Source organism: Miscanthus floridulus, chromosome 6 (assembly GCF_019320115.1).
Source record: "Miscanthus floridulus cultivar M001 chromosome 6, ASM1932011v1, whole genome shotgun sequence".
Classification (NCBI taxonomy): domain Eukaryota; kingdom Viridiplantae; phylum Streptophyta; class Magnoliopsida; order Poales; family Poaceae; genus Miscanthus; species Miscanthus floridulus.
In genome coordinates, this window is record NC_089585.1 from 106,375,060 (window position 1) to 106,399,064 (window position 24,005).

General features: G+C 46.4%; 3 protein-coding genes across 4 annotated transcripts; all 3 read left to right on the top strand.

Annotated features, from left to right (window-relative positions):
* The first annotated feature begins 1,830 nt into the window (after nucleotides 1-1,830).
* On the top strand, nucleotides 1,831-16,049 carry LOC136456500 (respiratory burst oxidase homolog protein A-like). Of its 2 annotated transcripts, XM_066456401.1 has the most exons (15): nucleotides 1,831-2,642; nucleotides 2,731-2,890; nucleotides 2,999-3,047; nucleotides 3,881-3,994; nucleotides 11,649-12,071; nucleotides 12,816-13,199; nucleotides 13,290-13,385; nucleotides 13,467-13,582; nucleotides 13,719-13,886; nucleotides 13,977-14,136; nucleotides 14,284-14,481; nucleotides 14,590-14,718; nucleotides 14,882-14,960; nucleotides 15,373-15,521; nucleotides 15,685-16,049. In XM_066456401.1, exons 1-14 carry the CDS (start codon nucleotides 1,994-1,996, stop codon nucleotides 15,480-15,482), a joined length of 2,835 nt encoding a protein of 944 aa, XP_066312498.1. In that variant the 5' UTR covers nucleotides 1,831-1,993; the 3' UTR covers nucleotides 15,483-15,521; nucleotides 15,685-16,049. The 2 variants fall into 2 exon arrangements, with proteins under 2 accessions (XP_066312498.1, XP_066312499.1); XM_066456402.1 differs by having other exon boundaries at nucleotides 15,373-16,046.
* On the top strand, nucleotides 7,349-8,170 carry LOC136457294 (uncharacterized). The gene has a single exon (XM_066457348.1). The coding sequence runs from the start codon at nucleotides 7,373-7,375 to the stop codon at nucleotides 8,168-8,170; it is 798 nt and encodes a 265-aa protein (XP_066313445.1). The 5' UTR covers nucleotides 7,349-7,372.
* A 5,756-nt stretch (nucleotides 16,050-21,805) lies between the features above and the next one.
* On the top strand, nucleotides 21,806-23,637 carry LOC136456502 (anthocyanidin 5,3-O-glucosyltransferase-like). Its single transcript, XM_066456404.1, has one exon. It carries the CDS (start codon nucleotides 21,978-21,980, stop codon nucleotides 23,418-23,420), a length of 1,443 nt encoding a protein of 480 aa, XP_066312501.1. The 5' UTR covers nucleotides 21,806-21,977; the 3' UTR covers nucleotides 23,421-23,637.
* Nucleotides 23,638-24,005: the final 368 nt, after the last annotated feature.

Genomic DNA, 24,005 nt, shown 5'->3' on the forward strand with positions numbered 1-24,005 from the left:
CCCTTAGCCATCATCCTCTTTGAATACTATTGTGTTGGCTTTCTTCTGCCCTTTCTACTTCAAAATATCCATCGAGAAACTGATGTTGGTTGCTAGGCGTCAATATGATCCGATTTCCTCATCGGGAATGATAAGTCCTCTAGCTTGAAATCCCTTGTCTTCGCCGACTCTTTCTAAACCTAGAACAACTTACCTAAGGAGGAGACTGTAGGAACCAAGATTTAGATAGCAGGAACAAGGATTGGATAGCCTAGAGTTGGCCAAAAGATTCCACACTCTCTTCGTTCTTATGGATTTTGACTCCCTCCTGATGTCCATTGTTAACCCGGGATAGAGCCCCACGAGTCAGATTTTGCGCTCCATCTCTCTGCCAGTGGGGGAGCCGAGGATCCCCAGTAACCCTCAGACCCAGGCACTAGGGCTGAGTCGACAGCCACAGAGGATCCGACCAAGGTGGTGGCGGGTCAAGCTCCAGCACCATCGCCCGCTCTCGGAGTTCTCAGGTCATGGCGGCAGATTCTTCTAACAAGGTATGAAGGTGCGCAAGGGTGTGGATGCCTTTAGTGAAGCCGAGGAGTCCTTATCACCGATGGACACAAAAGGCCACAGCTCGCACACCGCCTCCATTGGGTGGACACTTCCTTCTTCAATTATGGCAAAGGCAAAGCCACATGCCCAAAATTTTACAAATTTTAACCAACAAATAGTCAAATTTTATGCAAAGGACATAATAACTTGCACTAATAGATTTGTATTTAAAGTGTCTTTTAGTTGTTTTTTATCGATTGACAAGATAAATTAATGGTCAAATTTATTTTGTACAACTTTTTTCTAGTCAGAATACATCTTTGCATTCCTAGATATACGGAGTCATTTTATGAGTGATAATTAATACTAGCTCTAGATGGCATGTCCACGTTAATCAAAAGCTGGCTAATACAATAATGCTCAGATGGTCAACTGGTTTCAGCATAAGAAAATCACAAGTAATCGTATGGCCTCATTTTACGATAGGGGATTATTCGTTTCCTATAGGAATTTGGTCCCGTTCGGCTTGCTGAATCTTGACTGAAAGTGACTGAAAAATACTGTTCTGGTTGAAAAAACAAGCTGAATAGTACCGATTTTGGGATAAGCCGAACGGGGCCTTTAAGGTTTCGATGAATTTCCATCACCGAAGAAAAGAAAGAAATCATGGTTATATATCTTAAGACAAGTTTGGTAGAGCTACACACTTCTTTGATTTTGTGATGGAGTGATTTTGGTTAAAAACAGAGCGAGGAGCAAGGGAAAAGTTATTCTGAAGTGTTTCTGGTGGAGAAAATGCTCATGTCAGATTCTCAAGCACACGAATAGGGCGCGTACAGTTGGCCGGAATTTCGATGAGCAAAGTTTACATAGTGTCAGATTCTCTACTGTAGCATTTCGTTTGTATTTGATAATAATTATCTAATCGTTGACTAATTAGGCTCAAAATGTTTGTCTCACAAAGTATAACTAAACTGTGCAATTAGTTTTTAATTTCATCTACTTTTAATATTCCATACATATATCACAAATTTAATGTGACTGAGAAATTTTTTTTTGCATAGTGCTAAAGTTGGCAACTATCCGAGGGCTAGACTGCTCTTTTACCCCACGAAATTTGTGCTGGGCTAATCGGCAGGAGTGTAGCACTAGTACGTGCTAGTAGCAGTAGAACTAGCTGGTCGTACTACAGACCTACAGTGAGTCCAGTACACTGTTGATGATTAATATAGTTGTGCATTTGCGTGGGCCGGCCCACCGTGCTCGCCTCCTCCCTCATCCTCATATATTGCTCTCCCGTTGCGCCTTCCTCTTTCGTCGGCTCGGCTCCCGCTCGGGCGCCTTTCCCCAGAGATTCCAAAGCCACCCCCAAAATCCATCCAGCCATCAGTCGATCGCGTCTCCTCTGCGAGCATTGGACTGTTCCGGGGGCCGCGCTGGAAAGCGGCTTCTGATTGGGTCGGCGATGAGGGGCGGCGCCGCCCCGGGCCACCAGCGATGGAGCGGCTCGGCGGGGACGACGCCGCGGTCGCTCAGCACGGGCTCCTCGCCGCGGGGCTCCACACGCAGCTCCGACGACGGGGAGGAGCTGGTCGAGGTCACGCTCGACCTGCAGGAGGACGACACCATCATTCTGCGGAGCGTCGAGCCGGCCGCGGCGGGGGCCACCACCGGGCTGCCGCTGGGCGCGCGCGGGGACCATGCGGGCGGCGCGTCGTCGTCGTCGCGGTCCCGGTCGCCGTCGATCAGGCGGACCTCGTCGCACCGGCTGCTGCAGTTCTCGCAGGAGCTCAAGGCGGAGGCCATGTCCATCGCGCGCCAGTTCTCGCAGGACCTCACCAAGCGCTTCGGCCGCACCCAGAGCCGCGCGGAAGGGCAGGGGCATCAGCAGCAGCAGCCGTCGTCAGGCATCGAGTCGGCCCTCGCTGCCCGCGCCGCGAGGCGGCAGCGCGCGCAGCTCGACCGCACGCGCTTCGGCGCGCACAAGGCGCTCCGCGGCCTCCGCTTCATCAGCAGCAACAAGGCCAACAACGCCTGGATGGAGGTGCAGGCCAACTTCGACCGCCTCGCCTGCGACGGTTTCCTCTCCCGCTCCGACTTCGCGGAATGCATTGGTACCACCACGCCGCGCTGCCTCCCCTCGACTTTCTCCCCCATTTCCCTTCGCCGTTGAAACATTGGGAGCTGCACGTGCACGTGCAGGGATGACGGAATCGAAAGAGTTCGCGCTCGAGCTGTTTGACACATTGAGCCGCCGCCGTCAGATGCAGGTCGACAAAATCAACAAGGAGGAGCTGCGCGAGATCTGGCAGCAGATCACGGACAACAGCTTCGATTCCCGCCTCCAGATCTTCTTCGACATGTATACCATCCCGCTACCATGCCCACCATTACGCCACTCTTAGCTAGCTACTTTGAGACTCGTCTATTGTTTTCAATAACCGTATTGATTTTGCCATTTTTTAATTAGGGTGGATAAGAACGCGGACGGCCGGATTGGGGAGGAGGAGGTGAAAGAGGTAAGCAACAAACACCCATGCCCATGGCTGTGCTTGGAGTTGGTGGTGCTGCACTACAAGCAGTTTCTTTCCTTTTCTTTCGTCCATTCTTTTTCTGATTTGCTATTTGGGGATATCAAACTCGGATCATTTAGGCGTCCTTTGACGGCAAGAGTTTTATATTTGGTCCATTGAGCTGTCTAATTTCTCGGCACTGCCACAGCAATATCTGTTTTTGTTCTCCGAATAGGTAGCGCATCCATATCGCAGACCTTACGGATTACTATTGTTTCTTAATTATTTTTGAGTGGTGGAGAAATCTTAGTTAACCTGTGATAATCCGACAAGAGGAGGGTTTTGCAGGAAATCCTCGCAGGGTTGAAGGGTGTACGCGAAAAGTATTTGCGTCTAATCGTAGTCGGTGAGCGAAACCGGCGTGGAAAGCATCACGCCATTACCCACTCCTACCTGCTAGTTTTAGGACACTCGTTTTTTTCTTAGCCTTCAGGAGAGGGGCACCCTTCTTTCTAGAACGTGTGAGGGCATTCCAGTAAATTTTCAGTGGATGGCAGTCTGCAGTCTAGCGGCAGTAGGTAAGGGGCATTTCCGACAGGCCAGCTAATCTTTTTTTCTTGCATCCGCTGAAGCAATGCGTTGAATGGTGACTTGGTGAGCTAAGTAGCTTTTGAAAGGCATGTGGGTGCCTTTCGACGATGTCACTGTTAGGAACTGAATCAGCCATATGCTGTTATGGGTTACTTTCCAGTGGTTTGGTAAAATATGAGATCACGCTGAGTTTGCGCTCCATGCCTCCAACACTGTACTAACTGGTGTTTATCTTTCCACTGTTCCAGATTATCATGTTAAGTGCATCTGCCAACAAGCTGTCCAGGCTTAAGGAGCAAGCTGAAGAGTATGCCGCCCTGATCATGGAGGAGCTTGATCCTGAAGGACTTGGCTACATTGAGGTAAGCTAACATTGTTAGCAATCAATCACACGATTATGCAGTGAAACAGTTTGACTCTTGACCACATGTTTATTGCCAGCAACAGTGGTGACAATAGTTAGGTGAAAGAAGTGTCAGTATTTGGTTAGCCTCATAGAGGATTTTGGCAGCTAGTTCACGTACATGTTGATCAGTGCACACTGCACCTTGAGAAGTAGCTGACTGCGGCTTTGTCTCTTATGACACGATAGTGGATTAGTACCAAGCATTATAAGACTTGTCTTTGATTATCTAAACTTCATTTTCTATCGCATTACTAGGCGCTACCGCATTATAACCAGCCAAAGAGGCTGCCCATTACTGTGGTAGCAATAAAATTTTGCCCCTGGAAATGTTAGTGTCTGAGTACATGCAGTTAATCTACTGTTCGATACAAAAAAACAAATGGGAAGTGGTACCCAATAAAATCCTTTTTCCCATCATCATTTATGTCGAAGTTGGTGAGCAGCTATGGATCAGCTTGCATGCATTTCTTATGTTTCATTCATTTGCCGTGTTCAATGTCATCCTTGCTGCTCACAGTTCACAGCTTGTTGCCCCCACCACGTCCTCATGGCCATTGACCTCCTTTTCTTTTAAAGAGTGCTGTAATCTGTCTACTTCCTCAGTCCCCAAAAGACTTCAACTCTCTTGAGGAGTCAAACAGTTTTAGTTAACATTTAAGCTACCAAAAAAGTATCATTATATAATTATAGAATATATTTTCATAGAAAACCTGTTTAGAGGCATAAATGTTGATACTATTTTCCATGCATAAACTTAATTAGACTTAAGAAAATTTGACTTGTTCTAAACCTAGAATTGCATTGTTTTTCGAACAGTGGTAGTATAGTAAAAATAATAGTAATACGCTCCAAAGGAAGCGGTCAAAACAATTCATCAGTGCTCCATGATTGTTTCATATATTGAAAGGCACAAGGTTTGGCATGCTGATTTCAGCAGATTAGCCGCCACAACGGGCTAATTATGAGAGTCAATTGTGGTGTTTCTATCCTTCTCCCCCCTTTCCTTGACATAGTATGGGAGTGTACTGTCTGCTGGGCCATGATGCTCTCATTGGGCATTGGCCTTTTTGGTTTCTGTGGTACGTGTCATGTTAGACCACATTCATAGTGGGCAGGGGTAGACCAGTCTTGGTCATCCTTTGCACCAGGTGATTCAAGTCCAATCCACACTTTCTCTAGACATAATAATTATTTAAATGGGCATCACAAAAAACTTTGGATATCGTGGTCACATGAGCCATGTGCAGCACCAGGTACTGCTAGTGTAAACGTTACAACCAAAGAGGGCTACAGTGATATAATTGCTTTTATGTTCTGTAGAAGAAAAAGAGAATGAGTACAACACGTACACCCCCTCCCTAGAAGAACTAGAACGTATGCGCCACTGCTCAAGAGTGGATGGCCACAACACACAGGTCCACACGAACTTTGTTTACTAGACTTGTTAGGTTTAGTCCCACATTGGTAATTGATGGTGGAGGAGCACAACATATAAGGTAGGGCAACCCCCACGTGTCTTTCGGGTTGTAGCTCTCAGAGCTTGGGTTTCTTGTGGGCTTCGGTGTCCTAGGCCTGAAGAGCCCATGGTCGAAAAACCTAGAAAATCTCAAGGGTCATATGGTGACACTGACAGGGGAGCCTGTTAACATATCGGAGGGTCACATGGGCTGTGTGTGATATGAGTGTTGGACTAAGGGGCCTGGAGCTCCTTGGCCCTGCAGCACACCACAAAACGCCATCTTTCTCGACTGCCAGAGCATTCAGAGAGATGCTATTAAAAACACACATCATGATGTTTTGCTAGTTCCCAAGCAATAAGAATAATAGGTCAATTAGGGCCTTGTTTATTTCAGCTATAGATTCTGGAATGCAGCTTGTGTAACTTGGATTGTGAAAACCTAGATTATGGAAAGCTTGAGGGTCCAAAAAGCAAAAGCTAATGGCTGTTTGGCAACCGAGATCCAAGGCGGGTTGGATTGCTTTTTGTGGATGCCAAAAGTATGTAATGTCCTCAATCTTTTTGGGTGGCGTGTTTGTCCTTTTGTGAAAAGTTTGCAGCTCATTTATAAAAAAATTATTGGAATCCATAAATGATAATGTGCAATCAAAATACATTATTCATACAAACTTGAACTTTTGTCCATACAAACTTGCATCAGCTGAGTGGGACGTGGTGAGTGAGCGACCTGGATAAAGAGGCAAATTGCGAGGGCATGCCACATGCAGGAGGAGGTGTGTGGGGGTTGGGGTGAGGTCCGGTTGCAAAGGTGGGAAAAACTCTTGTGAAGTCTAGATAAGTGCATGAATGTTTTATTTCACAAGGCAACTTACTCTGAATGACTATACCATGTCCTCCTCTTGGCATTTTATAGGTGTTCCTGAATATTTGAGCATATTTTTCTTAGCCCAGAAGCATCTCCATGAATCTGAAGTATTTGCTGGATCAAATTCAATTCCTCCTCCCTTTGGCAGAAGGAAGAGAATTACATCATTAGCATACAGAGATACCCTAAGTTGCACACCTCGCACTGGTAGTCGCTGTAATAATCCTGCCGCACTGGCTGAGTGTTTCAAGGAATTCAATACAATACATCCATGAATAGGATGAACTACATAGGTGAAAGGGAGTCACCCTTCCAGTGGCCAATGCGATGTTGGATTTCTTCACCTATTTCCCCATTGGATTTCTTTGTATTATACTTTAGTACACTCACTTTATGGTACGCCTTTTATAAATCCTAGTGGTGTGTGTTGGTGTGGCTTTGTATGGGATCTATTCCCATTTTTTCTCTTAATATAATGATACCAGTTGTCATGTGGGGACGCACATATGCCAGGAATAGAAGGGCCCGGGATGCCAGGCGTGCAGCAGCGTGCCAGGGCAGCAGCGCTGACGTGGTCACCCTGGCAGGCGCCAGCCAGGGGTCGGTTTAGGTAATAGCTAGAATAAAGGAAAGAGATCCTATAATTTAGGAATGATTTGTTAGAGTCTATCAAGGCTATAGCCTATAAGAGTCCTTGTAATCCATCATTGGAGGATAAGCAAGTTATTATTCATCTAATCTCTCTCGCTCTCCTCCAACCAAGCCTAGCCGGCCGAGGGGAAAAACCTCAGCCCTAGACGACAACGGCAGGAGACTACGAACTCCGTAGTCGAGGGCCAGCTACCCTAGGGCACGACGCCCTTGACAACCTGGTATCACGATCCCGGCGATCCTCGCCTACACGCTCCACCCCGCCAGTCCCACCCCCAGCCGCCGCGCCGTCCTTCGTCTCGCCGCCGCCGCCGCTTCACGCTGATTCCGGCCATCCAGATCCACCTCCAGCCGACGTCATGGGTGAACAGCCCAACGCCGCCCTTCAGGCCACCCTGGACGCGTTAGCCGCCACCCTGAAGTCGCTCCAGACCTCCGTCGACGCCAATTCCCGGGCGATCCAGCGCCTAAGCGAGGAGCGTTCCTCGGGGTCGTCCTCTTCCAAGAACGGGACTGGCGAACATCATCAGGATCGACCGCCGCGGTTCCAGAAGCTTGACTTTCCGCGCTATGATGGCAAGTCCGATCCGCTGATCTTCATCAATAGGTGCGAGTCCTACTTCCACCAGCAGCGGATCATGGAGGAAGAGAAGGTGTGGATGGCTTCCTACAACCTGGAAGAGGGCGCCCAGATGTGGTACATCCAGGTCCAGGAAGACGAGGGCATCCCCTCGTGGCGCCGCTTCAAGGACCTTCTCCATCTCCGCTATGGGCCACCGCTGCGCTCCAACCCCCTCCACGAGTTGGCCTCATGCAACCGCACCGGCACCGTCGCGGACTACCAGGACCGCTTCCAAGCGCTCCTCCCCCGGGCTGGCCACCTCGACGAGGAACAGCGCGACCAGCTCTTCGTCAAGCGCGCCAAGTGCGCCTTCGGCGTCGCCTCTGTCGCGTACCTCGGCCACGTCATCTCGGAGGCAGGCGTCGCCATGGACCCAGCCAAGGTGCAGGCCATTCACGACTGGCCAGTACCTCGCTCGGCGCGGGCGGTGCGGGGCTTCCTCGGCTTGGCGGGGTACTACCGCAAATTCGTCCACAACTACGGCACTATCGCTGCGCCACTCACAACCCTCCTCAAAAAGGACAGTTTCTCCTAGAATGAGGAGGCGGCCGCGGCGTTCGAAGCGCTCAAGACCGCGGTCACCACGGGTCCGGTCCTCGCCATGCCGGACTTCGCCAAGATGTTCGTCGTCGAGTGCGACGCCTCGTCGCACGGGTTCGGCGCGGTGCTCGTTCAGGACAGCCACCCGGTGGCGTTCTTCAGCTGCCCCGTCGCGTCCCGCCATCGCGCCCTCGCTGCTTATGAGCGGGAGCTCATCGGCCTCGTCCACGCCGTTCGACACTGGCGTTCGTACCTGTGGGGCCGCCGCTTCCTCGTCAAGACGGACCATTACAGCCTCAAGTACTTGCTCGATCAGCGGCTCGTGACCATCCCCCAACACCACTGGGTGGGGAAGCTTTTGGGTTTTGACTTCTCCGTCGAGTACAAGCCCGGGACGGCGAACGCGGTGGCCGACGCTCTCTCGCGCCGCGACACGGAGGACGAAGGGTCCATACTGGCCCTGTCCGCCCCTCACTTCGACTTCATCACACGTCTCCGCCAGGCACAGCTCACCGACCCGGCCCTCGTCGCTATCCAGGACGAAGTGCGCGCGGGCTCCCGCAGGGCACCGTGGACGGTCGTCGACAACATGGTGCAGTTCGCTGGCCACCTGTACATTCCCCCGGCGCCCCCCTCCTTCAGGAGATCGTGGCCGCTGTCCATGAGGATGGACATGAAGGAGTGCGCACGCTGCACAGACTGCGCCGCGACTTTCATTTTCCTAACATGAAGCAGTTCGTGCAGGATTTTGTGCGTGCGTGCGCCACTTGTCAGAGGTACAAGTCGGAGCACTTACATCCAGCTGGGCTCCTCCTGCCGCTGCTCGTGCCGCAGGGGGTCTGGACGGACATTGCCCTTGATTTCGTCGAAGCTCTGCCTCGTGTTCGGGGCAAGTCGGTCATCCTGACGGTGGTGGACAGATTCAGCAAGTACTGCCACTTCATTCCCTTGGCGCATCCGTACTCCGCCGAGTCCGTCGCACAAGCATTCTTCGCCGACATCGTCCGTCTACACGGCGTTCCCCAGTCCATGGTGTCTGACCGTGATCCAGTCTTCACCTCAACTTTCTGGCGTGAGCTCATGCGTTTGATGGGCACCAAGCTACACATGACAAACGCCTTCCACCCCCAGTCGGATGGGCAGTCGGAGGCCGCCAACCGTGTCATCATCATGTACCTGCGCTGCCTTACGGGGGATCGACCGCGCCAGTGGCTGCGATGGCTTCCGTGGGCGGAGTTCGTCTTCAACACCGCTTACCAGACGTCGCTGCGGGACACACCGTTCCGCGTTGTCTACGGCCGTGACCCACCATCTATCCGGTCTTATGAACCGGGGGACACGCGCGTGGCCGCCGTCGCCAAGAGCATGGAGGAGCGCGAGGAGTTCCTGGCGGATATTCGTTATCGCCTTGAACAGGCTTAGGCACTACAGAAGAAGCACTATGACAAGACGCACCGCGACGTGTCGTATCAGGTCGGCGACTGGGTTCTGCTCCGCCTACGCCAGCGCGCGGCTGCGTCACTACCCCAGGCGGTCACCGGCAAGCTCAAGCCTCGGTACTACGGTCCCTACCGCGTCACGACGCTCATCAATGAGGTTGCCGTCCGCCTGGCTCTTCCTCCGGGAGCCTGTCTCCATGATGTCTTCCACATCGGCCTCCTCAGGAAGTTCAACGGACAGCCACCGGATGCCCCACCGCCTTTGCCGCCCATTCACCATGGTGCTGCCGCTCCAGAGCCGGAACGCGCCGTCCAGTCGCGTCTGGCACGAGGTGTGCGCCAGGTCCTCGTGCAGTGGAATGGGGAGTCGCCTGCCTTGGCTACGTGGGAAAACGTGGAGCCGTTCGTTGCCAAATATCCGGCCTTCCAGCTCGAGGACGAGCTGCCCCTCGAGGGGGGGAGAGATGTCATGTGGGGACGTACATATGCCAGGAATAGAAGGGCTCGGGATGCCAGGCGTGCAGCAGCGTGCCAGGGCAGCAGCGCCGACGCGGTCACCTTGGCAGTCGCCAGCCAGGGGTCGGTTTAGGTAATAGCTAGAATAAAGGAAAGAGATCCTATAATTTAGGAATAATTTGTTAGAGTCTGTCAAGGCTATAGCCTATAAGAGTCCTTGTAATCCATCATTGGAGGATAAGCAAGTTATTATTCATCTAATCTCTCTCTCGCTCTCCTCCAACCAAGCCTAGCCGGCCGAGGGGAAAAACCTCAGCCCTAGACGACAACGGCAGGAGACTACGAACTCCGTAGTCGAGGGCCAGCTACCCTAGGGCACGACGCCCTTGACACCAGTTCTCCTGTTTGAGGAAAAAATATTTCTTTTGTAAATGCCATTTTTTTATTGACGTGATGTGCTAAAATATTCATACAGTACAGTAAGGCCACTTCAATTTTTGGTGTCTTTCAAGGGAAAAGTCCCTTAATAACTTGTGTAGATGTTTCTTTTCCATAATTGTGCGTTTACTTCCTTTTGAAGAATTATTTTAATTCTATGTACACATAATCTTTTGGGATACATTATGGATTTGCTTTTATTCATATAAATCTTGTTTCTCTAGAGCACGAGTTGTTCAGCTGATGAGGGCATTTTTTCTGTTTTATAATATAGAACACTTTATTTAACTTGTACTCCTGTAGTAGTTACATCAGCCTTAGTTGTCTCCAGATGTGCGCTTAGCAGCTTTTTATTATAAATGCATGATATTCCTTCTTGACCACTTGTATGAAACAATGGCCTATTATTTGTTAAAAGAGTATTATTTTTATTAATCTAGAGTATTATTTTTATTAATCTAACCCATTACTGTTAATGAAGATGTTAGCCATAGAATCAAAGCAGGGTGGATAAAGTGGCGCCAAGCATTTGGTGTCCTATGTGACAAAAGGGTACCACAAAAGCTGAAAGGCAAGTTTTATAGGACGGCGATTAGACCTGCTATGTTGTATGGTGCAGAATGTTGGCCTACGAAAAGACCACATGTTCAACAGATAAGTGTCGCGGAAATGCGTATGCTGCGTTGGATTTGCGGTCATACAAGAAGGGATCGAGTTCGGAACGATGATATACGTGATAGATTAGGGGGAGCACCAATTGAAGAAAAGCTTGTCCAACACCGGTTGAGATGGTTTGGACATGTCCAACGGAGACCTCTAGAGGCACCGGTGCGTAGTGAAATCCTAAGCCAGGATAGTAACGTGAAGAGAGGCAGAGGAAGACCGAAGTTGACTTGGGTAGAGGCAATAAAAGGAGACTTGAAAGGATAGAATATACCCAAAAACTTAGCCTTAGATAGGAGTGCTTGGAAAACATCTATTCACGTGCCTGAACCTTGATTGCTTCTGCTGGGTTTCAAATCTAGCCTACCCCAACTTGTTTGGGACTTAAAGGCTTTGTTGTTGTTGTTGTAACCCATTACTATTAAAGTAGCCTTTATTTTTTTCCTAAAGAATGTGTGGGTTTTATTGGTATTGCAGTTGTGGCAGTTGGAGACCCTTCTGTTGCAGAAGGATACCTACATGAACTACAGTCAGGCGCTAAGTTACACAAGCCAAGCACTAAGTCAGAACCTAGCAGGCTTAAGGAAAAAGAGTCCAATTCGCAAGATAAGTACTACGTTGAGTTACTACTTGGAGGATAATTGGAAACGCCTATGGGTACTTGCATTATGGATTGGAATAATGGCCGGACTGTTCACTTGGAAGTTCATGCAGTATCGCAACAGGTATGTCTTTAATGTGATGGGCTACTGCGTGACCACTGCAAAAGGTGCTGCTGAAACCCTGAAGCTGAACATGGCAATTATCCTCCTCCCAGTATGCCGTAACACCATTACTTGGTTGAGAAATACAAGGGCTGCACGGGCATTACCATTTGATGATAATATAAACTTCCACAAGGTTAGTCATTAGTTTGTCAGGGCCTCTTTTTATCCTGCCAATATAGTTTCAGAGTTTCATGTTAATGAGTTAATTTGTACCTAAATCAGTTAATTTAGGACTGAAAGGAAGTAAATGGGCATTTGCATCATCTGTTCATGTTGATGCAGGATATTCAACTTTATTTTCACGTACTTAACCTTATTTTTCTAAAAAAAAGGATCATGTACTTAGTGAGTCTGAATATAGGTGTTTTTTTTAGCTGAAAATACAGCAGGGGATTCCCCCACCGTAGAAGTCTGAATATAGGTGTTTGCCCTTCTTGTACCTTTTATTCTATGTGTGTACTTATTGTACTAATTCATTGTGAGCCAAATAAATTTATTCAGTTTATCTGAAAAAAAGTATGTTCAGTTACTCATGTCCAGTGGGATGCTTAATTCTGTAACAGTTTATTTATGAATTATATGCAGAGCATAACAATTATGCAAAACACAAAATGTATTCTGGTTGATGAAGTGATCCATCCTCTCTGTACAGAAACACATCTAGTATTTCCTTTTTTTTTTGCCTTCAATGATAAAATATGCTTGCTCATCTCCAACTACCAAAGAATAGCTTTATCATAGTAGAAGATGGCCTATACTTAGTGGCTACAGGGATTTGAATTACATGGAAAGTTACTCACTAGATGCAGCATATGAAATATGAGACTTTGACTAAGAAAACTAACAAAATAATTTGTTTTATTGTTTTAATGGGCAGACTATTGCAGCAGCAATCGTTGTTGGTATAATCCTCCATGCAGGGAACCACCTTGTGTGTGATTTTCCACGGCTTATACATTCATCAAATGAGAAGTACGCTCCTCTGGGCCAGTACTTCGGTGAAACAAAGCCAACATACTTTACATTGGTCAAAGGAGTGGAAGGCATCACTGGTGTAATTATGGTTATCTGTATGGTTATTGCTTTCACTTTAGCAACACGATGGTTCCGCCGTAGCCTAGTGAAGCTTCCAAAACCATTTGACAAACTGACTGGCTTCAATGCCTTCTGGTACTCTCATCACTTATTCATAATTGTGTATTTGGCTCTCATTGTTCATGGCCAGTTCCTGTACCTCATTCATGTCTGGTACCGAAAAACGGTGAGTTTTTTTTTTATTTGTTTTCATTCTTTGCACATGAAATAATCAAAGTTTGAGCCCTAAGGTTCTTGTATTTTGTTACTGATGCAGACATGGATGTATCTGGCAGTGCCTGTTTGCTTGTATGTAGGGGAGAGGGTGCTGAGGTTCTTCAGGTCTGGCAGTTATTCTGTCAGGCTATTGAAGGTCGATAAAAAAGACATGAGAAACTTGAGCATTCATTTTCTGTGGACCTACTAATGTAGTTATTGTTATTTTTCCTTTCAGGTGGCCATATATCCTGGTAATGTGTTGACACTGCAAATGTCCAAGCCTCCTGCTTTCCGGTACAAGAGTGGGCAATATATGTTTGTTCAATGTCCAGCAGTGTCACCCTTTGAGTGGTAATTTGTACTTGTAGCAATAAATTTTGATTGAATTATGCCCTTGCTTGGATAGAAACTACCAACTTTCATGAACGCTTCATAAATAGTCTCGATGAAGCCCATTGAGCACTGAGCATTTCCATTGTCTTCATAGGCATCCTTTCTCAATTACTTCAGCGCCTGGGGACGATTATCTCAGCATTCATGTTCGACAACTTGGTGACTGGACACGAGAGCTCAAGAGGGTTTTCGCAGCAGCTTGTGAACCCCCAGTGGGTGGTAAAAGTGGCCTTCTTAGAGCAGATGAGACAACCAAGAAAGTGTATGAGCCCTCAATCATAAAGGCTTGATTTTGTGTGTAATAGGTCTTTAATAAATTACATGTTATAATGTTTGTCTTTTGATAATGCAGCTTACCAAAACTTCTGATTGATGGACCTTATGGTTCTCCTGCTCAGGATTACAGCAAGTATGATGTTCTTCTACTTGTTGGATTAGGAATTGGTGCAACTCCTTTTATCAGCATACTGAAAGATCTTCTTAACAATATCATAAGGATGGAGGAAGAGGAGGTAATTTACTATCTTCTGCATCTTCACTTTGTCACCATCGGACCTTCCTAATCCCATTAGTGAAATAACAGATCACATATAAAAAATATTCTTTCGGCATTTTGCAAACAACAATTCTGTTTTATGTGTGTGTGCTCGTGTTGGCAGGATGCTTCCACTGATCTTTATCCTCCAGTTGGTCCGAATAAGCCGCACATTGATCTGAGCACACTTATGACAGTCACATCAAGACCAAAGAGGGTTCTAAGGACCACAAACGCCTACTTTTATTGGGTTACACGTGAGCAAGGTTCTTTTGATTGGTTCAAGGGAGTCATGAATGAGATTGCTGAACTGGACCAAAGGGTACACCAATTGACCACTTGTTTTGTTCGAATTGCATTTTTTAATTGTCAGAATTAATATGTTCCCTTAAGTGGGTTTTACTTACAGTTTGCCTTTGCTCCATTCTAGAATATCATTGAGATGCACAACTACCTCACGAGTGTTTATGAGGAAGGGGATGCTCGGTCAGCGCTCATCACCATGCTTCAAGCTTTGAACCACGCAAAGAATGGCGTTGACATTGTCTCTGGAACTAAAGTAAGTAGAGCAATTAACAGCTCCACTCTCAGTTAAGTCAGTAATGTTAGAATGCTGAGTTTTCTACCTGTCATCTGTTAGCATAAATGATTAAAACAGTGTACAATCACCTTTTAAGGTATAAGCTAATACTCCCATCATCATCCGTATGCTGATTATGCAGGTCCGGACACACTTTGCAAGACCAAATTGGAAAAAAGTCCTGTCTAAAATTGCCTCCAAGCATCCATATGCCAAGATAGGTTAGTCTACATACTACATTGCCAGATATTCTGGTTAAGCTTCTCAGTTTTCTTTTATAGAGTCATGCACATATTTATGAATGACTTTTATGTCCTTTATCAAAACTTCATCTGTGTTAAACACACCGCTGCATAAAGATGCAGATGCATTAACAATTTATAGCAATTAAGCTTTGGCCTGCATGATTGAGCGAAACAGTGAGAATAACCAGCTCAGTTTTATTTAGAATTCCATTTCCATGAACAAACTTTACAAGGGTGTGTGGGGTGCATTGTAATCAAGCTATTTCTATATTAATTAATGGCAATATTAGTATAATGGCACAGTTATCGTGTGTGTTCCAGAAAAGAAAATAAATTATGTACCTTCTATACATTTTTTATTTTTTTTAAATGATTTGGTTGCACGCAGGTGTATTCTACTGTGGAGCTCCAGTTCTTGCACAAGAACTAAACAAACTGTGCCACGAATTCAATGGGAAAAGCACAACGAAATTTGAGTTCCACAAGGAGCATTTCTGAATTCCAGTAAATACTTGGTGGGCAGAAAGGATATATTATGTATGTGTACAGCATTTTTGTCTTTGGTATATTCATCTGGAGTTCTGGACGAAGGACAGCTGACGCCCTGCACTTTTTGCTAACTGCTCCTAAATGAACCACAGCACAAAGGAGGGGAATTTTTGTGTACATGTACATGTGATGTCCAATCTTCCATCTGCAGATTGGGCCCCCAATGTCCAGTGGAACTGTGAAGAGATTCCTCCCAGGTGGTCACCAATGTACAGAGCACACACGAAGAAGTTTGAGTAGTTGGGATTGTCGGTAGCATGGTATTCGTATAGGGCATATGAGGGATATACCACTGGTCACAACTCACAAGGCTATTTAATTGTATATTTTTCATGCAGCTGATGCCCTGCACTTTCTGCTGGTGCCCAAGGCGGCAAGGCCAGAAGCATTTTTTTTCCTATTTGTACCCGCATACAGAAAAAAGCAAAACAAAAAAGAGGTGAAAGGGAAAATAGCATTTTAGCACACTTCTGCGTCCCTCGGTTTATTTGTCCCTGAGGTGCTACGAGGGAGGAGAAAAAGTTGAAGAGAAAGCAAAACTGACCATTCTAACACACTTGTATGGTATAATAAACTAATAGTATTTTGAGGGTTGCTTAAACTTTAGACAACATTTTAGACTATCTATTTAGAGCCTCAGGAGCTAAAGTTTAATGGCTAAACTTTAGATTATATATGCAACAAAAGGATAAACTAAATTTACTGACATCTGCGCCAGATGATTTTTTTTGAAAAAAATTAAAATATGTAGTTGCCAAACTAAGTATTTAAATTAAATTTCAATTGCACCATTGTGTTTCTTACTATAACTCTTTCAAAATAAGATTAACACTTGGATATATTTAGATAAAATTTCATTGAAGATCATTTTTCTCATTGTTAAGCAAGACAATTTTCTAGATTCAGGAATTAACGTTTCGCCTTCATAAGGAAAATGTTATAGGTTCAAAAGAACAATATTCTAGATTTAGAATAACATGTAAATACTATTCCATAATACTCGTGTCTAGTATTTGAAAATGAGAAGATTTCATGCCTAATGAGAATATTTAAATTATACCATCAAAGGTCCCATGGATACTAGGCAAACATTTTAAAATATATTGTAGAACATCTCATAGACGCTGTGTGAACAATTGAAAATACATTGTGGAACATCCCATATAGAGTAATAGTAACCAACAACAAAACATACACCATAGAACATCTCACGGGTACTCTTGGAATATTGAAAATACACCACATACGGAACATGATATACTTTGGAAAAATCCAGTATATCATGGAACATCTCAAACCATAAGTGAACAATCCAGAATACCCATCGTTAAACATTTCAAGAATACTATAATGATAATTTAGAATGTTGTCTAACAAATAATATGAGAATAATCTTATTATGCTATAGAAAAAAAATGTTCAAGTGAATATCACCACAAGACCATGGAGAGAAAAATAATGCTATAAAATATATAGGAAAAATAGAAAAAATAAACAAGAAAAAACAAAAAATACATATATCAGAGGAAACAAATACAATATGAAATACAAAAAGGAAATTATAAGAAAGAAAAATACATTTTAAAATAATGATAAAAGGTGAATAAGTAAAAGAAAAAAATAAATATACCACAGAACATGTTATGGGTGAAAGGTCCTAATATGGCTAGAGGGGGGGTGAATAGCCTATTTAAAAATCTACAAATCAACTAGAGCAATTTGATTAGTATGACAAATAGCGTAATGCAAACTTGCTCTAGCTCTACAAGGGTTGCAAGCCACCTATCCAACAATTCTAGTTGCAATGAATACTTAGGCACACAAACTTGCTATGTTATTACTCACTAAGAGCTCTCAACCTTGCTACTCTAAAGAGCTCAACTAGATGAATGTAAATAATAAAGCAAGCTCTCAATTCTAATTACACTAAAGAGCTTGTATCAACTAGTTTGCAAGAATGTAAATGAGTGAGTAGAGTGATTATACCGACGTGTAGGGGATGAACCAATCACAAGATGAATATATAGCCAATCATCGGGAGAATGCCAAAGAAGAGAGACAATCGATTTTCTCCCGAGGTTCACGTGCTTGCCAACACGCTACGTCCCCGTTGTGTCGACCAACACTTGGTGGTTCGGCGGCTAAGAGGTGTTCCACAAACCTCGTCCACACGATTGGACACCGCAAGAACCGACCCACAAGTGAGGTAACTCAATGACACGAGCAATTTACTAGAGTTACCTTTCGGTACTCCGCCGGAGAAGGTACAACTCCCCTTACAATCACCGGAGACGGCCACGAACAATCACCAACTCGTGCCGATCCTTCACCGCTGCTCCAACCGTCTAGGTGGTGGCAACCACCAAGAGAAACAAGCGAAATCCGCAGCGCAACACGAATACCAAGTGCCTCTAGATGCAATCACTCAAGCAATGCACTTGGATTCTCTCCCAATCTCACAATGATGATGGATCAATGATGGAGATGAGTGGGAGGGCTTTGGCTAAACTCACAAGGATGCTATGTCAATGAAAATGTGCAAGAGATGTCCTTTGAGCCGGCCATGGGGCTATAAATAGAGCCCCCATCAAATAGAGCCGTTATACCCCTTCACTGGGCAAAACGCGCTCTGACCGGACGCTCCGGTCATACTGACCGGACGCTGGCCCTCAGCGTCCGGTCGCCCGATGGACGCCACGCGTCACCGGCTTCAAACGCTGTTCATCAGATTTCAACGGCTACGAAGCTGACCGGACGCTCCGGTCAAAACTGACCGGACGCTGAAGCCCCAGCGTCCGGTCGTTTCCAGTAAGCTCCCTGAGCCATGTTTTTTCGACCGGACGCGTCCGGTCCACCTTGACCGGACGCAGACCAGCGTCCGGTGCTCAACCCTAGCGACTGTGCCGTCTGACAGCTCGACCGGACGCAGCCCTTCAGCGTCCGGTCGCTGAGTGACCCAGCGTCCGGTCAGTAGACCGACGCCAGCATCATTTCGATCAACTCCATTTCAACTCTAACTTCTTCACCCTTGCTTAAGTGTGCCAACCACCAAGAATTTTGCATCCGGCGCAATAGAAAAAAGATATTTCATTTTTCTAAAAGCGCCGAATCCCGCCTCGCAAGCTCGGCGGGAGGGAGAGAGGGACCCAAACCCATCTCAACGCTGCAAACACCTTGCGCACATGTGTTAGCATATTTTCACAAATATTTTCAAGGGTGTTAGCACTCCACTAGATCCTAAATGCATATGCAATGAGTTAGAGCATCTAGTGGCACTTTGATAACCGCATTCCGATACGAGTTTCACTCCTCTTAATAGTACGGCTATCTATCCTAAATGTGATCACACTCACTAAGTGTCTTGATCACTAAAACAAAATGGCTCCTACATTTTATACCTTTGCCTTGAGCCTTTTGTTTTTCTCTTTCTTCTTTTCCAAGTTCAAGCATTTGATCATCACCATGCTATCACCATTGTCATGATCTTCGTCATTGCTTCATCACTTGGAGTAGTGCTACCTATCTCATAATCACTTTGATAAACTAGGTTAGCACTTAGGGTTTCATCAATTAACCAAAACCAAACTAGAGCTTTCAATGGGCACCGATGGTACCATGTGAACAGTAAAAATATATCATGGACAACCTAAAATATATTATAAAATATCTCACGGGCATTGGGTAGTTTGTGAATGACCAATAAAAAAATATATTGTAAAACATTCTATGGATATACTATGTAAAAGATGCAAAATATACTATGGAACATTTCATGCGTCCTATCCTATGGATACTACATAAAGAACAAAAATATTCATGAAGCATCTTACAAATACAACAAGTACAGAAATAAAAAATAAAAATTGAAAGGAAAATAAAAAATAAAAAACTTGTACCAAAGGAAAAATAGAAACAAAGATAGGATAAAAGAAATAGAGAAAAAAAGGAAATTCTTGTAATGGCCTAAAACACACATTCGAGACGGCCTTTTTAACTAAACAATTGGGGCCTACTTTCGTAGAAGAAATAAATTGGATCCAACAGTTAGGTCAAATTAAGGGTCTTTTTAGCATGGCTCGCTCTGAGATCTATGGTGGGTTGTAGCTTCTAGACTATATATACTTATATTTTATCTAAACTATAAAAGAAATAAATTATATAAATGCACTTAATATATCTACATCTCTATATCTAGGATTTCACTAGAGCTCCACATATCCAGTTCTAAGAAATTGGGGTAAAGCTTTGCTAAACAGGGCTTAACATGGGAGAAATCGAGCCCACTGGTCGATTGTGATCACCCACCAGCCACCACCCATCATGGTTGAATTAGAATGGGCTGACTATTTCCATGGACTGTTTTTTTTATGCTACACATGGGTTGAGTTAGACTAGGACGACTGTTTCATAGGCTGTTTTCACTTGGAATAAGTCCAATTTACATTACTCAACTATCGCGGTCGTCCAATTTTTCTCTATGATGGTGCTTTTGCTAATATAACGTCGTGTTAGAGGGGTAAACCAGTCTAAGTTGAAAGTTGAGGAAGGTAAATTTTTTTTCCAAAAATATCCAAAAAATAATAAAAATAAGTTTTCAAAAATTTATCTAAATATTTTTACAAGGAAAACAATGAAATTAAAAATCCTAAAAAACTGGTTTAATCTTAGAAAATTCATAGGAAATTTGTTCCCTGCCATTGCTCCCGGAGAGGACGAGAACTAGAGGAGCGGGTGCGTTTATGCCAAAGTCAAATGGGTGGGAGGTGATGGCGGGGTGGTAGGAGAATAATGCTACTGTTGATGATGATGAGGAGGAGGACGAGGTGGTGTTGGTGGTGGTGGAGGAGGAGGAGGAGGAGGAGTGCCCGGCACCATAGATCTACGAGGAGGACAATGGACAAACTAGGAAGAGGAAGAGGCATTTGGAGGCAATGGCTTTCTTTCTTCGTTTGTTCAACAACCTCGAGAAAGGTGCGAGCAGATGGAAAGGTGGAGTGCTCGTGTAGTCATGCGGAGAGCTGCAAGGGTGATCTGCTGCAAGGGTGATTTTTTTTATCGCAGACCTGTTTTCCAAGCTCGGCAATAAATACAAAGACTCTAGTGCCACTAGGTGTTGAGTAGTGATGAAAAGTGCGCGATGAAGGCTTTTAGAGGGCAGTGATTCCCGCGCGAATGAAGCTTTAGTTACATGAGCCTAGTTGAGTCAAGATTGAGTCCCTCCATAAGCTTTGGCTAGATCTCGGGCTTGAGTTGGCTAGATCTCGGGCTTGAGTTGTGCTCGAGCTTGAGGTACCAGGCTTGCTCAAACTTTGGCTCGTTTACACACTCAAGGCAAAAGGTTTTATTTCTCGAACTATTTTGCCAAAATTTCACTGTTAATCGTTGATTTTTTCCCCAAATGCTCAAACCTAATTTTCAATCTTCATGAATTCTACTCTCTTGTATCAACATCCAGCTCTTATGAGTTGAGGTGTATGTATTTGCCTCTTTGGTACAAGAGTCTACAATGCTGTTGAAAAATAGTTACACTCCTTTGGTATTCCTTTTGTTTCATTTATATACGAATGTATTGTGCGTCCTTTTTTTTTTATCTTTGCGAGGACATTAATTCGTTAACTGAATGATCGCACCGTCAGCCGCTAAACCCGTTCCGAAACACAGCAACAAAGCGGCGCCATCTAGAAAGCTCCTCGCGTCTTGCTCATACAAAGCTCTCGTATTTCGTCATCCATAGCGTCAGCATCTTTTGGCCTCTTCTTAGTTTTTTTTTTTTTTAAACAAGCCTCTTCTTAGTTGTTGCCTAGCAGGTCACGGAGACCTCGTATTTCGTCATCCATAGCGTAAGCATCCTTAGTCTCCGTTCGCTGGTCTAAAAATCTGAAAAAAAATTATTCCAGCTAAATTATTATAAGAAAAAAGTATTATTTTAATTTAAAAAAAGAAGTCAAACAAATAGAATATAGGGTAAGCCGGGCCTTAGCCGTGCAGCCAGCCCCACCCGCAAGCCGCAAAGACGCCGACACCTGCAGCGTCACGGCTGACGTTGGTGCTCCCGCACACACAAGTGCCTGATGTTTCACGGAGTATAGCGTACGGTGCGTGCTGCGCGGTGATTCGTTCAATGACTTCACCCTCGAGAAGCAACGTATCCTCTCCTTTCGTGCACTATCCTATCCACCGCGCGACCATTGCCCAGACATCATGAATTGGTCCATCCAGGGCGACCCTACCAATACATCATACATGACATCCGCGCCGGGCCATTTTATACGCCATGGTCTGCGTCGCGAATTCCAGATTCCAAGGGACATACATTTCATTCACCAATCCAGCGCTCTCGAGCACACGTACCTGCGTAGGTCCGTCCGCGAGTGTGCCATAGCGGCGGCGGCGGCAGCAGCAGCAGCAGGGAGTTCTGAGTTCTGAGGTGCGAGTCGTCCAGCGATGAACAAGCAGAAGAGCGTGGTTCTGTACCCGGGCCTCGGCGTCGGCCACCTGACGCCGATGGTCGAGCTGGCCAAACTGTTTACCCAGCACGGCGTCGCCGTCACAGTCGCGCTCGCCGAGCCGCCCACCAAGTCCTCCGACTTCTCCGCAGCGGCCGCCCGCGCCGCGGCCTCCAATCCGTCCGTGAACTTCCACGTCCTGCCGCCGCCTGACCCCGCTGATTCCAGTTCCAGCTCGGATGACACGCATTCGGACCGCGTCGTCCAGATGTTCGGCTACCTCAAGGCCATGAACGCGCCGCTGCGCGACCTCCTCCGCTCGCTGCCAGCCGTCGACGCGCTCGTCGTCGACATGTTCTGCGGCGACGCGCTCGGCGTCGCTGCCGAGCTCAACCTGCCCGTCTACTACTTCTACGCCTCGGCCGCCAGCTCGTTGGCCGTCTTCCTCAACCTGCCTCGCATGATGGCCACGGGTTTCCAGCTGGAGACCACCGGCGACGACTCCGTCCTCTCTCTCCCTGGCGCTCCTCCGTTCAAAGCTTCGGAACTGCCCGAACTGATTCTGAATGGCAGCCAGTCAGGAAAAGCCGTCCTCCGCATGCTCTACCTGTTCCCAGAGGCCAGCGGGATTCTCGTCAACACCTTCGAGTCGCTGGAGACGCAGGCTGTGCGCGCTCTGAGGGACGGCCTGTGCGTTCCCGACCGTTCCACGCCGCCGGTGTACTGCATCGGGCCGCTGGTTTCGGGAGGCGGAGACAAGGAGCACGAGTGCCTCCGGTGGCTGGACATGCAGCCAGACAACAGCGTCGTGTTTCTCTCCTTTGGGAGCTTGGGCACGTTCCCAAAGAAGCAACTTGAGGAGATGGCTATTGGGCTCGAGAAGTCAGGGCAGAGGTTTCTATGGGTAGTGCGGAGCCCACGAAACAACCCTGGGTACGCGTTGAGTCAGCCACTCCCGGAGCCGGACCTCGAGGCCCTCCTTCCAGAGGGGTTCTTGGAGAGGACCAAGGACAGAGGGCTTGTGCTCAAGTCTTGGGCACCACAAGTGGATGTGCTACGCCATAAAGCGACGGGCGCATTTGTTACGCACTGTGGGTGGAACTCGACACTGGAGGGCATCATGGCAGGGTTGCCCCTGCTGTGCTGGCCACTGTATGCGGAGCAGAGGATGAACAAGGTGTTTATTGTGGAAGATATGAAGATCGGGGTGGAAATGAACGGCTATGATGAAGAAATGGTGAAGGCGGAGGAGGTGGAGACGAAGGTTAAGTGGGTGATGGAGTCTCAAGGTGGGCGAGCACTCCGAGAGAGACTGGCGGAGGTAAAAGATAGAGCAGTCAAGGCACTCAAAGAAGGCGGCTCATCTTATGCTGCTTTTGTCGATTTCTTGAAGGATATCGATAGCATGGCTCATCTTCATCCTAAGGGAGGCTCATCTTAGGACACGACATGTTTAATTCTTCGAAGATTTCAAGGCTCACAATTACACGACACTGTATCCTATCTTATAGGTCATACATGTATTTTTTTTTTGTTTCACATATTCTCTCCCATGTCATCTGTGTGACCCACTAGTCACTGGTTTTTGTACGTCTACATGAGGCCGTATTTTTTGCAATTTAATTCTTTTTTGTCAAAATTTCATATTTATACCCTTGGACGTAAAAACCTCATCTTTAGATCCTGAGCTCGGCGCCATGGTTGATGTGGCTGGTGATGTGACGCTGACATGGCTAGAGGTCGGCGCCATGATTCATGTTGGAGCACTCAGCCCTTGACATCGGTGGAGCACTTAGAACCTAGGTCGCTGCCCATCCCTAAGCACCACGAAGCTGTCGAAGCCAAGGCCAATGGTGAAGATGGGGCTGCTCTTGGCCTCGATGGAGAACATGCGCGGAGGGGGATTCTAGTCAAGGTCCCGATGTTAGAACGCTATGGTGGTGTTGTAGCAGTGCATCAACTTATCGGTCCTACTGTTAGTCCTGATTTCTTTTACGGCTTATGAAGTTGATTAGAATATTCAAAT

Bases quoted from the DNA above. Each gene is read 5' to 3' on its own strand.
- LOC136457294 (XM_066457348.1), top strand. From the start codon at position 7,373: ATGGGTGAACAGCCCAACGCCGCCCTTCAGGCCACCCTGGACGCGTTA.
- LOC136456500 (XM_066456401.1), top strand. From the start codon at position 1,994: ATGAGGGGCGGCGCCGCCCCGGGCCACCAGCGATGGAGCGGCTCGGCG. The intron at 3,995-11,648 runs GTAAGCTAACAT...TTGGTATTGCAG, and splicing joins AAGGACTTGGCTACATTGAG to TTGTGGCAGTTGGAGACCCT. The intron at 14,961-15,372 runs GTTAGTCTACAT...GGTTGCACGCAG, and splicing joins GCATCCATATGCCAAGATAG to GTGTATTCTACTGTGGAGCT.
- LOC136456502 (XM_066456404.1), top strand. From the start codon at position 21,978: ATGAACAAGCAGAAGAGCGTGGTTCTGTACCCGGGCCTCGGCGTCGGC.